This window comes from Pelobates fuscus, chromosome 1, assembly GCF_036172605.1.
Source record: "Pelobates fuscus isolate aPelFus1 chromosome 1, aPelFus1.pri, whole genome shotgun sequence".
NCBI classification, from domain to species: Eukaryota; Metazoa; Chordata; class Amphibia; order Anura; family Pelobatidae; genus Pelobates; species Pelobates fuscus.
The window spans coordinates 33287516-33302619 of NC_086317.1; the positions used below are offsets into that span (position 1 = coordinate 33287516).

Sequence of the window (15104 nt, forward strand, 5' to 3'; positions counted from 1 at the left end):
GGGAATGCATGTTGAATGGATTCACGGAAAATTGCTACATAGAAGCCTTTAAGTGATGAAACAGACCAATACAATTTAGGTTTCACGTACCTTGTTGAGTTTCCCAAGGGACGATATAAGATCTGCCCATTCGCTTGAAGACTCAAAGTTTCGCAAGGCTTTCTCAATGACAGACGAATAATTCCTATATCGGTAATCCCCCTGCAACTCCTGTTCTTCTGGGTCCATCTTTCATTCTGGCTTACAGTCCTGCAATTAGAAGATGGAGATTGTGTTTACATTTACATAGCATCATTTATCAGAAGAAAAGAGAAAGAAAGACTTGGGACATGACCTACCTACCTAGAAGGTAGGTAGGTCATGTCCCAAGTCTTTCTTTCTCTGGAAATCTGGCTGACCTCTTTTACATGTACACAATGTGTCTCCTGTGTCGGATACCCATCTTATGTGATGAACTACATATACCATGAACTCTTGCTAAACAGGCAAGAAAACTCCCGTAAAATTCCTAATGGTGGTCGTTGTACCACTTTCCCTAGCAAGTACTGCAGTTCTAAGACCTGTAATTTTTTTTATCTATTTATTGCATTTAAACTTTGTGTTCCATTCCTGCCTATTGTATCACTTTCTATCTTTGGGTATTATTGTCTAATGCCTAATTATTCTCTTTTCATGGCATCTCTTGGCTTTCCCTCAAACCGAGTGGTCAGCTATCTTTCAGGCCTCGTTCTTCAGAAGCAAAGCTTGTCCCCCTGAATACAAAGCACGATTTGGCCAATTCTGTTCAAGAATTGAGAACTAAACATTGGTTATTTACACTATCTTGGGCCGGGTAAGTGGTGTTTACAAACAGTGCAGTATTTACTTACATGTATGTATTGCAAATCAATACACACACACACACACACACACACAAACGGTATGGGGGGGTGGAGGGGGACCAAAATAATTAACATTACATCTACAGTAATTTTCTTAATTTAACCGTCCAAAGCCAAGTTAGGGAATATAATTGTGCTACCGAGATACACAGTGAATACAAATACATTTGGTGAATATAGCTTGCACAAAATAGCATGTCACAAATTACTGTATATTTTCAAGGTGTGATCAGCCAACACTCTAGAATAATTTTCATTTCTTATGTACAATGCATTTGTTCAGTTTTGAAATTTAACAAGAACTTTGTATTTGATTAGTAAATAAGTACTAGTGAAGTATGCACATTTTTTTTAAATATGTCTCCTTTAAAGGGACACTATAGTCACCTGAACAACTTTAGCTTAATTAAGCAGTTTTGGTGTATAGAACATGCCCCTGCAGCCTCACTGCTCAATCCTCTGCCATTTAGGAGTTAAATCCCTTTGTTTATGAACCCTAGTCACACCTCCCTGCATGTGACTTGCACAGCCTTCCATAAACACTTCCTGTAAAGAGAGCCCTATTTAGGCTTTCTTTATTGCAAGTTCTGTTTAATTAAGATGTTCTTATCCCCTGCTATGTTAATAGATAGCTAGACCCTGCAAGAGCCTCCTGTATGTGATTAAAGTTCAATTTAGAGATTGAGATACAATTATTTAAGGTAAATTACATCTGTTTGAAAGTGAAACCAGTTTTTTTTTCATGCAGGCTCTGTCAATCATAGCCAGGGGAGGTGTGGCTAGGGCAGCATAAACAGAAACAAAGTGATTTAACTCCTAAATGACAGTGAATTGAGCAGTGAAATTGCAGGGGAATGATATATACACTAAAACGGCTTTATTTAGCTAAAGTAATTTAGGTGACTATAGTGTTCCTTTAATCTTATAATGGACAATTATTTCCAATCAGTGGTTCTCAACCTGTCCTCTTGCGGTCTCTTGTAGGTCTCAGTAATTTTCCTACGCCTGACACTTATAGACACTGGGTGGAGTTACCACCGTCAAGAATTTTTGATCCCCCAGCGAAGGATGCATGGAATTGGTTCTATCTATGAAGGATTCCGTGGGATACCCAATAGTGACTTTGGCACCTGGCATCTCAAGTGCCAAGAGGAAAAAGGGGCAAGCACGAAAAGAATGGTGGCGCCTGCGAGGGACAGGTTGAGGATAGTAGGACTCACCTTTGCCTGTCCCCGCTGGCCATCAGACCCACAGCAGCGATGTCACCGCATGTTTTTCTTTGCAAATTATGCAAAGTGACAGTGCCGCTTTAAAATTCAACTCTCGATTACATCAGAGAAAACCTTCAGTTAAAACACCCAATATGTAAACAGTCCGTTACAAGCAGTGGCAGAACAAGTAATATAACCTTTTTATCATCACTCGGTCATGTGTTTATACTTGTTACAGTACAGGAAATAGAATGGCTGCTCGTACTATAGATCGTCCAAAAGGAGACTACCCCTCAGCCACTATAAGATGAGCACAATGTAGCTTTCAAATAAAAAGTATATATTTAAATGCCCCCTGCAATGCAAAATGTATCCAGACAGGCCGAGCATAACACAAAATATAGCTTTATTAGATAGACAGAGACAAAAAAAAACTAACAAACCAAGAAAGTTAGGGTGGGGAAAAAAGTGATTGAAAAGCCCTTCCACCTAAAGTCAGTGGGTAGTCAATACATTGTTAAACACAGATTTGCACACAACAGTCAAACACACACACACACACAATTTTTTTTTCCAGCACCACTAGAGATGACCTTTTATCATGTTGTATTCAATATTTGCCCGAAGGATAACCTTTCCATCTTACAGTGTATTTTTTAGTAATACTAAATATAGAGTTACAAAAAGTTAAACTAATATCAGCTTTTACAAGCCATGAATTTTCCGTGGGCACATAAATACAGATTGAAAGTCATACTTCAACCAAGCAGACTCAAAGATGATAACTAAACCACACAGTGAACTCAAATTATACAACATTCAATGGATGGGAAGGGTGGACGCAGCACAAAGCAAATCAGCTACTTATCACTTACCTGCTTTAGGGTTACTCACTTAGCGCGTAGTTAAATATGAAATGGCTAAATTGAGGACAAAATACCCCAGTTAAAGAATTAGTTCACATCAACTATTCTAGTCTCAATTTTGCAATATGCTTTTTATTTGCCCCCTTAAGGGGTTAAACATGCTACGTAAGCAAGGCCATTCACCCTGTTGCTCCAAGTGTCAGATTAACAGTGGTAAACACCAGATTACAGTAATAGAGGCTGAGTGACTGCAGATTGTTGGTGCCCTAGATAGACGCAGAAGTCCCATGCAGCTCACTTTGAGCCAATGGGTCATGGATTCTGAATATTGCAGTATCAGAGTAAAGGATCATGGGTCACTAACTGAACCCAAATGGAATTTGGATTTTTCTCACAGTCCTTCACCCACTCCCAGTGATGTACTGCCCAGTGTGCAAGTGCACTATGTTGGTTTAAGGAGAAATAATGCTATAAAGAGAAAATATGCCAGGAAGCAGAAAAGTAAATCATAATTAAACGCTCCCTTGGGAATTTACAAATAAGACAAGTTTCTCAATCAAGAACACATATCCACTTCCCTGCTTTCAATGGCCAAGTGACCGCATAAGGGGACACAATATGACGGGATGTGGAGAGGGATCTTATAGTCAATAAGTAAAAAAAAAAATAATAAAAAAATAACTGCAAAGATCAGACAAAAAGACGAGAGGGATGGCGTATGAAAGGACAGCCTATAGTACCTCACGGACAATAACAGGCATTCCCACCCCGGCTGGTGACCAATCACTCCCTCTATTCGCAGACGACATATTGCTGTTAACGGACCCTATTCGTTCACTCTGGGGTGTGATGTCCTTGTTAGCTGCATATGGCTCTGTTTCATACTACAAAATTACCCCGACCAAAACCCAATTCTTTTCAATATGGATTCCAAAAGTGGATCCCATGAAGCTCAGAACTACATTCCCCTTTGATTGGCACACAATCTCTTATTTGGGAGTGAAACTCTAACCGCACCAACATACTCTCTACACAAGGGGTTCCCAAAAGGTAAATCCCCAGATGCTTTAAAACTACAGTTTCCATGATGTGGTCATTTTAAAAGGCATGCAAAGCATCATGGGAGTTTTAGTTCCACAACATCTGGGGATCTAGCATTTAAGCACCCCTGCTCTACACTAATAACTAAATGGGCCTTGCATTAAACCTTCTTGGATAGGAAGGATACAGACAATTAAAATGAGTTCTCCCACTCATCTTGTACCTTTTTCGAAAACTACCAATCCAAATCCCGAAAACTCTATTCCAATGCACCACCACATATTATATTGGAGTCTATGAGAATTCAGCCTAGTGAGGGCGGACTGGGAGTCCCAGACATAGGAATGTACTATGAAGCCTCTCTTACTGTCCATGCCTCAATTATGCTAGCACTAGTAGATACTACTCTCTGGATGGCATTTGAACAAGCGTACAAGCTCACCTTAGCCCCCCACTGAACGCTATTCTACCCACAACACGGCTGGCGCAATAAATTTGGAGAACTAAAGTTTCCAAACTTCTCCCTGTTCCAACTGTACACAATTGGATAAAAGCAGATATAACTTCTGTTAAAAAAAAAACTTAATCCAGGACAACTCAGTAATAGCTTTTTCAGACTTGACCTCTCTGACTTCCCTGACTTCATATGTCCTCATTCTACAAACTGCGTGATAATCCCCTCTGCATTAGATCAAACTATTCTCCACATATAACTGTACTCTCTAATACATCTTATTAAAAAGCATCCTTCATTAAACAATGGGAAGTTGACCTTAAAAGATTGTTTCCTAGACTAGACTAAAAAAAAGAGCACTGGTAGCCATGAAAGGTTTATTGTTCCCCATTGAGAAACTAGACGCAAGCTTAGGTTCCGATGGTATCTGAAACAAGAATGTGTAGCCCATATCTATCCCAACACAACAGACATTTGTGGGAGATGTAGGACTGGAAAAGGCTCACTAATCCATGTATTCTGGGACTGTTCGTCCATCAAAACCAGCTGGTAGGACATACAAGCCCTCATTCTCAATCTTACACAAATCGGACATCCCCGAGAGCCGAAATGCTTTCTTCTAGATATGCTCCCCCAGACAATTCCAAGGTATCAACAAGCTTCAATCCTCCACATTCTCACCACAGCCAAAAACTCTATAGTCAGATATTGGAAGTCACATACAGCCCCAACCATTCAACTGGTAACTCAATCATTACATACAACGCGAATCTACGAAGAGATAGTTCCCCGGAATCTAAACATGCTACCGATAGTCAGGACAATCTGGTCTGACTGGGCACTCTCTGTGCCTTAACAATCTAGCACCTCATAATGCTCATTGAGCTACTCAAGCAGCACCTCTAACTATCCCCCCTTGCTCTACGTTAACCTCCCCCTTTCTTCTCTAAGCTCACAGCGTTCACCTCTACTTTGATTACATAATATCAGCGCACAAAATGTTTCAAAAACACGCTCTTTACCGTCTCTGTAAAAGTTATTTGTGCGGTTCTATTTAGGTTGTACGCTTCTAGAAAATCTTTATTAAGATTATGCATAAAAAAAAAATAAAAAAAAATTAGAGAGCCATAAAATAAGCATTAAACCCTCACATAGGAGGAGAAAATGCCAGAAAATTTCCACATTAACATTCCAGAAAATAACCTACCATCCCTTTGGAGGTCAGAATTAAGGGGTCATGCAATCAGCTGCTAACCAGTGCTTATCAAACTACAATTCCCATGATCATAGTGATTGGTGCTAGACGTATATAGATGTTTATCCAGTAAACACAGAATTGCAGTTGAAAACAGAACTGCTAATATGAGGCAAACAGCCCAAGCTGTTTTTCTTGCAATCCAGCGATTTCAGTGTAATTCTGCAATTTGGTCTCCGATTCCCCATTATCAAGTGAATAAATCCCATTGTATTTCTGTCTAGTAACAGGTGATTTCAGATCACAATCTCTTAGCTCACCTGTTGTTTTTTTTGTTTTTTTTCAAAGATAAGGCTTACAGAGAGTCTGCTGTCCTGAAATAATCATTAACCACTTTTTATTAGATATTTCCTATAGTTCAGCTGTCCGCTCAATCATTTCCCATATTATCAATAGTTTAGGAATGCCAACTGTAACACCTGACACAGACTTATCTCAAGCATTATAGCATACACCTTGTATGGACATTAAGCAACACAACTATTGCATCTCACTGTATCACTTAGCTTGCCTACAGTGTCCAAGGGATCTTTTAATTATACATTATAATTGGGCCAAGCCGATGGTGATTTCCTCATGCCAACGAGAAACCCATTATTGTTAAATTTCCCAAATATTATTTGATATTAAATAGTGGGAAGGTGCCCAGAGACTCTACTCAACATAACCACTACACCACAACATTGCTTAGAGTGCCCCATTAACCCCTTAAGGACACATGACATGTGTAACATGTCATGATTCCCTTTTATTCCAGAAGTTTGGTCTTTAAGGGGTTAATGCCACAATGTTTAGTAAGCGGCACAGACAGTGTAGTCATTCCTATTCTACACAAACATAACCAACTATAACATTCACACACAAAGGATTGAACACCTGTCACTTTGTTCCTATTTATTACAAAACTGCAAAGTTTAACACACATTCTTGCTGGGATGGAACAATGCCACTGTGAATATTCTGCCACTTCTTCCCATGCCATGTCCCTAAGACTAGAATTTATCAGTACCAGCATTTAAAAGAATAGGGCAAACTCCAACGTGATTTAAAATTTATTTCAGAATTTAAGTTAAGTTCTCATAAACACAACAGTGATGACAATTCTGTTTTTGGTTTGAAATGCATTATCATCGATTTATAAAATGAAGATAGACCAAACCTATATGAGGCTGCGTAGGTTACCTCTGAAAGGGACACTGTAGGCATAACAATTTAACCCCTTCCTGACTGCGGACGTACTAGGTACGTCAGACAAAAACGGTCCTTAAGGTATTCGCGGTATTCTTACTTACTCAATTGCAGCTGTTTCCCTGCCGGCGATCGGTGTTCCTCTCCGTCTGGAGGAGTCTTCCCTCTGCAAATTAGGACCCCACTATGGGCCTCCATAGTGCTGCCTGCAGGGGGACTGCTTGAATTGACAGGCAGTCTCCCTGCAGGTGTAAAATAAAAAAAAGATTATAATATATAGACACGTCATACTAAGTGTATTGTTTTTATTAAAATATATAATATAAAAATACACTTAGAGTAAAATTACACACGTCTATATATTATAACTATATAAGTATTATAATAAATGAAAATAAATGTAATTTATTCGAACTGTATTTTAATAGTAATATATACACTTATATCAAAATACACTTAGTATTAAATTATATATCTACCGTATATACTCGAGTATAAGTCGACCCGAATATAAGTCGAGACCCCTAATTTTACCCCAAAAAACTGGGAAAACTTATTGACTAGGGTGGGAAATGCAGCAGCTACTGGTAAATTTCTAAAAAAAAATTATATCCCCAAAAAATTATATTAATTGAATATTTATTTACAGTGTGTGTATATAATGAATGCTGTGTGTGTGTTGATGAATGCGTGCAGTGTGTGTATGAATGCGTGCAGTGTGTGTGAGATGCAGAGTGTGTGTGTGTGTGATGCAGAGTGTGTGTGTGTGTGATGCAGAGTGTGTGTGTGTGTGATGCAGAGTGTGTGTGTGTGTGTGTGAGTGTGATGCAGAGTGTGTGTGCGTGTGTGATGCAGAGTGTGTGTGTGTGTGTGTGATGCAGAGTGTGTGTGTGTGTGTGATGCAGAGTGTGTGTGTGTGTGTGATGCAGAGTGTGTGTGTGTGTGTGATGCAGAGTGTGTGTGTGTGTGTGATGCAGAGTGTGTGTGTGTGTGTGATGCAGAGTGTGTGTGTGTGATGCAGAGTGTGTGTGTGTGTGTGATGCAGAGTGTGTGTGTGTGTGTGTGATGCAGAGTGTGTGCGTGTGATGCAGAGTGTGTGCGTGTGATGCAGAGTGTGTGCGTGTGATGCAGAGTGTGTGCGTGTGTAATGCAGAGTGTGTGTGTGTGATGCAGAGTGTGTGTGTGTGTGATGCAGAGTGTGTGTGTGTGTGATGCAGAGTGTGTGTGTGTGTGATGCAGAGTGTGTGTGTGTGTGATGCAGAGTGTGTGTGTGTGTGATGCAGAGTGTGTGTGTGTGTGATGCAGAGTGTGTGTGTGTGTGATGCAGAGTGTGTGTGTGTGTGATGCAGAGTGTGTGTGTGTGTGTGTGATGCAGAGTGTGTGTGTGTGATGCAGAGTGTGTGTGTGTGATGCAGAGTGTGTGTGTGTGATGCAGAGTGTGTGTGTGTGAGATGCAGAGTGTGTGTGTGTGAGATGCAGAGTGTGTGTGTGTGAGATGCAGAGTGTGTGTGTGTGAGATGCAGAGTGTGTGTGTGTGAGATGCAGAGTGTGTGTGTGTGAGATGCAGAGTGTGTGTGTGTGAGATGCAGAGTGTGTGTGTGTGAGATGCAGAGTGTGTGTGTGTGAGATGCAGAGTGTGTGTGTGTGAGATGCAGAGTGTGTGTGTGTGAGATGCAGAGTGTGTGTGTGTGAGATGCAGAGTGTGTGTGTGAGAGATGCAGAGTGTGTGTGTGAGAGATGCAGAGTGTGTGTGTGAGAGATGCAGAGTGTGTGTGTGTGAGATGCAGAGTGTGTGTGTGTGATGCAGAGTGTGTGTGTGATGCAGAGTGTGTGTGTGATGCAGAGTGTGTGTGTGATGCAGAGTGTGTTTGTGTGTGTGTGATGCAGAGTGTGTTTGTGTGTGTGTGATGCAGAGTGTGTTTGTGTGTGTGTGATGCAGAGTGTGTTTGTGTGTGTGTGATGCAGAGTGTGTTTGTGTGTGTGTGATGCAGAGTGTGTTTGTGTGTGTGTGATGCAGAGTGTGTTTGTGTGTGTGTGATGCAGAGTGTGTTTGTGTGTGTGTGATGCAGAGTGTGTTTGTGTGTGTGTGATGCAGAGTGTGTTTGTGTGTGTGATGCAGAGTGTGTTTGTGTGTGTGTGATGCAGAGTGTGTTTGTGTGTGTGTGATGCAGAGTGTGTTTGTGTGTGTGTGATGCAGAGTGTGTTTGTGTGTGTGTGATGCAGAGTGTGTTTGTGTGTGTGTGATGCAGAGTGTGTTTGTGTGTGTGTGATGCAGAGTGTGTTTGTGTGTGTGTGATGCAGAGTGTGTTTGTGTGTGTGTGATGCAGAGTGTGTTTGTGTGTATGTGATGCAGAGTGTGTTTGTGTGTATGTGATGCAGAGTGTGTTTGTGTGTATGTGATGCAGAGTGTGTTTGTGTGTATGTGATGCAGAGTGTGTTTGTGTGTATGTGATGCAGAGTGTGTTTGTGTGTATGTGATGCAGAGTGTGTTTGTGTGTATGTGATGCAGAGTGTGTTTGTGTGTATGTGATGCAGAGTGTGTTTGTGTGTATGTGATGCAGAGTGTGTTTGTGTGTATGTGATGCAGAGTGTGTTTGTGTGTATGTGATGCAGAGTGTGTTTGTGTATGTGATGCAGAGTGTGTTTGTGTATGTGATGCAGAGCCTTGGTGGGGGGTGGGCATTTTTATTATTTTAATATAAAAAAAATGTGTTATATTATTAATATATATATTTTTTTATTATTATTATTTTATTTTATTATTATTTACATTTGTATTTATATATTTTTTGTCCCCCCTCCCTGCTTGATACATGGCTAGGGAGGGGGCTCTCATTCCCTGGTGGTCCAGTGGATGGGCTGTGTAGGAGGGGGCTGGCAGTGAGCTGTAACGTACCTTCACAGCAGTTCCTGTCAGCTCCCTTCTCTCTCCTGCGTTCCGGTCAGCTCCCACTGTAAGTCTTGCGGCCATGCGGACCCGTGGCAACGCTCTGATCCCGCGGCTCTTGCGAGACTTCCACTGGAGGAGAAGGGAGCTGACCAGTCTCGCGAGAGCCGCGGGGTCAGAGCGTTGCCACGGGTTACCGTGGCAACGCTACGCGCGGCCGCAAGACTTACAGTGGGAGCTGACCGGAACGCAGGAGAGAGAAGGGAGTTGACAGGAGCTGCTGTGAAGGTAAGTAACAGTTCACTGCCAGCCCCAAACAGGACCGCCGGTCTTTTAATGAGCCCGGCGGTCCTGGTCTGTATTATGGCAATGTAAGTTGCCATAATACAGACATTGACTCGAGTATAAGTCGAGTTGGGGTTTTTCAGCAGAAAAAATGTGCTGAAAAACTCTACTTATACTCGAGTATATAAGGTATGTATATAAATCAATGAAAATAATACGACATATATCATTTCCAATGTGTGTGTGTGTGTGTGTGTGTGTGTGTGTGTGTGTGTGTGTGTGTGTGTGTGTGTGTGTATATACACACACACACACACAGTTACATAAATAATTTCATAAATATACACATAGACTTCAAATATATAAATGTGTGTGTATATATATTTAAATTCTATATGCATATTTATGTAATATTTTTACATAAGTAAGTCATTTTATTGATTGCAATTTGAGGGACCTGCCTGGCAACCCAGGCCGAAAGTCCAGAGAATTTAATTTGTTAGCACTGTATTTAGCCCTATAACTTTCCATGACACCCTAAAACCTGTACATGGGAGGTACGGTTTTACTCGGGAGACTTCGCTAAACACAAATATTTAGTGTTTCAAAACAGTAAAATATATAACAGCAATGATATTGTCAGTGAAAGTGACGTTTTTTACATTTGTCACACACAAACGGCACTTTCACACATGATAACATTGTTGTGATACATTTTACTGTTTTCAAACACTAATATTTGTGTTCAGCGAAGTCTTCCGAGTATAACAGTACCCCCCATGTACAGGTTTTACGGTGTTTTTGAAAGTTACATGGTCAAATATAAGGCTTGGTTTTCTGTTTTTTCACATTAAAATTTGCTAGATTGCTTATGTTCCCTTTAAGAGTGTATGGTAGCCCATGAATGAGAATTACCTCCATGATGGCATATCATTTGCAAAAGAAGACAACCCAAAGTATTGCAAATGGGGTGTGTCCAGTCTTTTTTAGTAGCCACTTAGTCACAAACACTGGCCAAAGTTTGCACTCATAATAGTTTTTTTTGTATTTTTAAGACACAAACAAATATGAACGCTAACTTTGGCCAGTGTTTGTGACTAAGTGGCTACTAAAAAAAAATACTGCATATACCCCATATTGAATACCCTGGGTTGTCTACTTTAACCCCTTAAGGACACCTGACGTGTGTGACACGTCATTATTCAATTTTATTCCAGAAGTTTGGTCCTTAAGGGGTTAAAAAATAAATATGTACATGTGAGGTGTGACTCAGATTTATGACAGAGAGTGTTACAATGTCCCTGTTGATATAATTTAAAAATATATATTTTGAAACAGCATGTCCTACTTGTACTTATAGCCCTATAACTTGCAAAAAATCATGTAAACACTGGGTGTTTTTAAACTAAGGACAAAATTTAGAATCTATTACGGGTGCATAACAGATTTTGAGGGTCAAAGTTCGAAAAAGTGTGTTTTTAAAAAAAAATGTTCATCATATTTTTTAAAAATTTTTATAGTATATTATATGATATGATGAAAATAACGGTATCTTTAGAAAAAACATTTAATGGTGATAAAAACTGTATACAATATGTGTGGGTACAGCAAATGAGTAAGAGGAAAATTACAGCTAAACACAAACACAGCAGAAATGTCAAAACAGCACCGGTCCTTAACGTTAAGAAAATTTAAAAACGGTCTGGTCACTAAGGGGTTAATCTCATTAAAATGGTTACAGTGCCTGGACTCCCCTGGCATTGTCCGTCCGTTCAGTGTTAAACCATTTTTGAGTCATTTAAAGGAGCACTCCTTTTCCCACATGGTAGAAAATAAATAAATCATTATTTAGTAGATATGCCTCCAGTGAATACATGCATGAATGCTTCATGTATGTTTTCATTGAGGGTATATCTTAAAAGAGCTTGCAAAGGCTGCAGATCTTATGAACTGCAGTCTTAGCAAGCTCTCCCTTTTTTCCCCCGGAAGAGACTTTCAGTCCCTTCACAGAGCAATAACCAATCAGAGCAGCCGACTTGGTGCCCACGCCCACCTCTGGTCTGCGGTCTGGAGCTGGTCTGAGATCTGTGAGGAAGGCAGGCACCCTCAAGTAACGTGCCTGCCACTTCCGATATCTCATGGTAGCTAACGGACTGAAACCTATTACAAAATTAAAGAAACACTCATTTCTCTCTCTCTCCCTCTCTCCCCCCCCCCCCATATTTTTTTGGCTTACCACCCAACCCTCTAGAAAAAGAATCTCAGTGTTTCTAAACTACTGCAAATCACTTTTTCCCCCCACATAAAAACGGATGCCACTACGGCTAAGCATCCAGTGTGCCAACGTGATAATGCAGGAGTGTAATTGTGTTTAGTGTATGTGTGTAAATGCAGGAATGTATTTGATTTACACAGCAGCTACTATCTTTCCCCTAGCTTGCTGTGAGGGGGTATGAGCTAATTTTGAGTCTTGGTCAAAATTTTTTTTAAAAATAACTCTTTGTATCCTTTAGCATTAAGATGATCCTTTACTGTAAGCAAGAAGCATAGCCCAAACCCTGAAAATCAGCTCCCGACCACTAGCCCTTCTTCACCTAAACTTTACAGTAAACTATGGTTTCTGGTAGCGTTCTCATGGCATCCACCATACCCATAAACTTCCATGAGACTGCGAGATAGTAAAGCACGATTAATCACTCCAGAGTCCACTGAAGATGGCTTTACATGGATGCAGACATTTGGCATTACGCGTAGTGACAGGAGGCCTACACACATCCTATGACAGTGCCACAATTAAAGTCACAGTATGACCCATTGTAATGCCAATATTTGTCTATGGAGGTTGCGTGGCTATGTGCTGGGTTTTATGCACCTGTTAGCAATGGGTGAGGCTGTAACACCTGAATTCAGCCATTAGCAGGAGTGTCCACAGACGGTAAGCCATATAGTATAGATACAGACTAAGAGCATTGAAAGCATTGCACGGTGTTGTAATAATGTCATGTTTTGGAAAAGGCTGTAGCTTGAATCATGTGACACACACACACACACACACACAAACACCACAATGTCCTATTAGCAGAATGGCTTAGTTGTTGTTCAAATGAAAGGCATGTGATTTACAGATAGAACATACGTGACTTTCTAAAAGGTAAACTCATGCAAAACTACAATGTGTTCAAACGATGCAGTAAAAAAAAAAAAAAGACAAAAAAAATAACCTAGTGACATAGAATCCAGCAGCCATTAAGTTAACACTCCCATGATGCTTAGCCGAAGAACGAACACCCCACTAGAAGCCATATGGGTCAGGGTAACTACTGCTGTTGTGACACAAACACTTCCACAATGCAAAGCATCATGGGATCGTGAGATCTAACATTTAGTGCCAACCTTTGTATGGATTGTACTTTGAAAGGGTTTTTTTTTTTTTTAATTACATCATGACATAATATAGTTTGCATTGCGCATGCAATTTCTGTCACCACAAGTACAAACTCCAATTTTGATAATGATTTTGGCACGGTTTAAAATTATCACACTGCACTGCATGCAGTGCATTGCATCCAATTTATCACTTTATTGTTTTTTATTTTTATTTTTACGGAGACCTTCTCATTCAACTTTTAGATTCCAACCCACCACCCACACATGCACGCACCCTCTCCCTTTCGGAGGTAAACATGGATAATCATTGGCACTCTGATCGTCTGTGACTACACAGCCCCATAAGCAGCGAAACTCTGACACCCTTCTTTCATGGCCAGCATTAAAGGGACACTCCAGGCACCCAGACCACTTCTGCCCATTGGAGTGGTCTGGGTGCCAACTCCCACTACCCTTAACCCTGCAACTGTAAATATTGCAGTTTTCATAAACTGCATTGCAGGGTTAACTCCTCATCTAGTGGCTGTCTACTAGACAGCCACTAGAGGGCACTTCCTGGTTTATAGCACAGATTGTGCTATAGCGTCGCTGGACGTTCTCACGCTGTGTGAGGACCTCCAGCGTCGCTGAAATCCCCATAGGAAAGCATTGAAAGCATCTTTCAATGCTTTCCTATGGGAAGGTCTAATGCACGTGCGCGGATGATGTTGGTGGGGGAGGAGCGTGGGCAGACCCTGAACCAGCACCGAGGGACATCGGCGCTGTACTCAGGAAAGTCACCGAAGGGTAGAAAAGAAGGAAACAGCGCTAAAATAGACAAATCCTATAAATAGATAACGTAAGAGGCAGCAACCTAAAAATAGGGTTCCCTCTAAGCCCTATGAACAAAGGTAATATACAAGATAAAATAGAAGAAGGTTGCGCCAAAGCTGGCTATAGTGCAGCTGAAATGAACAAAGTCCAAAGTGTAAGTGGTGCCAAAACAAAGTCTTAAGTTGGGCCTGATGAGGCACCGACGGCCTATGTGGAGGAGTATTCTCTCTAAGGGTCACTTTAACCCCTTAAGGACCAAACTTCTGGAATAAAAGGGAATCATGACGTGTGACACACGTCATGTGTCCTTAAGGGGTTAAGATGGTTTTACAGGATCCGTATGTAAAGAAAGAAACAAACAATAGTGCAAATACGTCTGATACGAGGGTTGGTATGCAAGAAGAAGAGATCTATAGTAATCCTACTCACGTGTAGTAGAGCTGAACTAGCTCTAGTGTGGATGGCATACAGCGGTACAATCCCCGCTTATAGGATACATAGAGAAGTATTGGTCTTTTAGTTTAGTATGAATAGCGCACAGCGGTATAATCCCCGCTTGTAGGATGCGTGTAGAGGGTTAAGTCTTTTGCCGATATGTAGATCATAAGGGAGAAGAGAGACAACTAATAGTGCTCGCTGTATAAAAACTCATATAAGGAGTATAAATAATAAAATGTGTACTCACATAGGATTGAGCAGGCGGACTGCTCAATGACTTAGGCGTGTGTGGTATAAGCCCCACCTCGGATGTCTTTGGAGTAATACTCAGCAGGAGAGATAAAATCAGGATACCAAGCAAAATTAAAAATAATAAATAAAAGAGTAAAATGGCACAA

General features: G+C 40.8%; 1 protein-coding gene across 1 annotated transcript in view; it reads right to left on the reverse strand.

Moving 5' to 3' along the window:
- The window catches only part of DOP1B (DOP1 leucine zipper like protein B), a 134745-nt gene that overhangs the window by 110097 nt on the left and 9544 nt on the right, over positions 1–15104 (reverse strand). Inside the window, exon 2 of the mRNA XM_063447437.1 lies at positions 91–249. Coding sequence (XP_063303507.1) covers positions 91–228 — 138 coding nt within the window. The 5' untranslated portion in view covers positions 229–249. The remainder of the gene's footprint in view (positions 1–90; positions 250–15104) is intronic.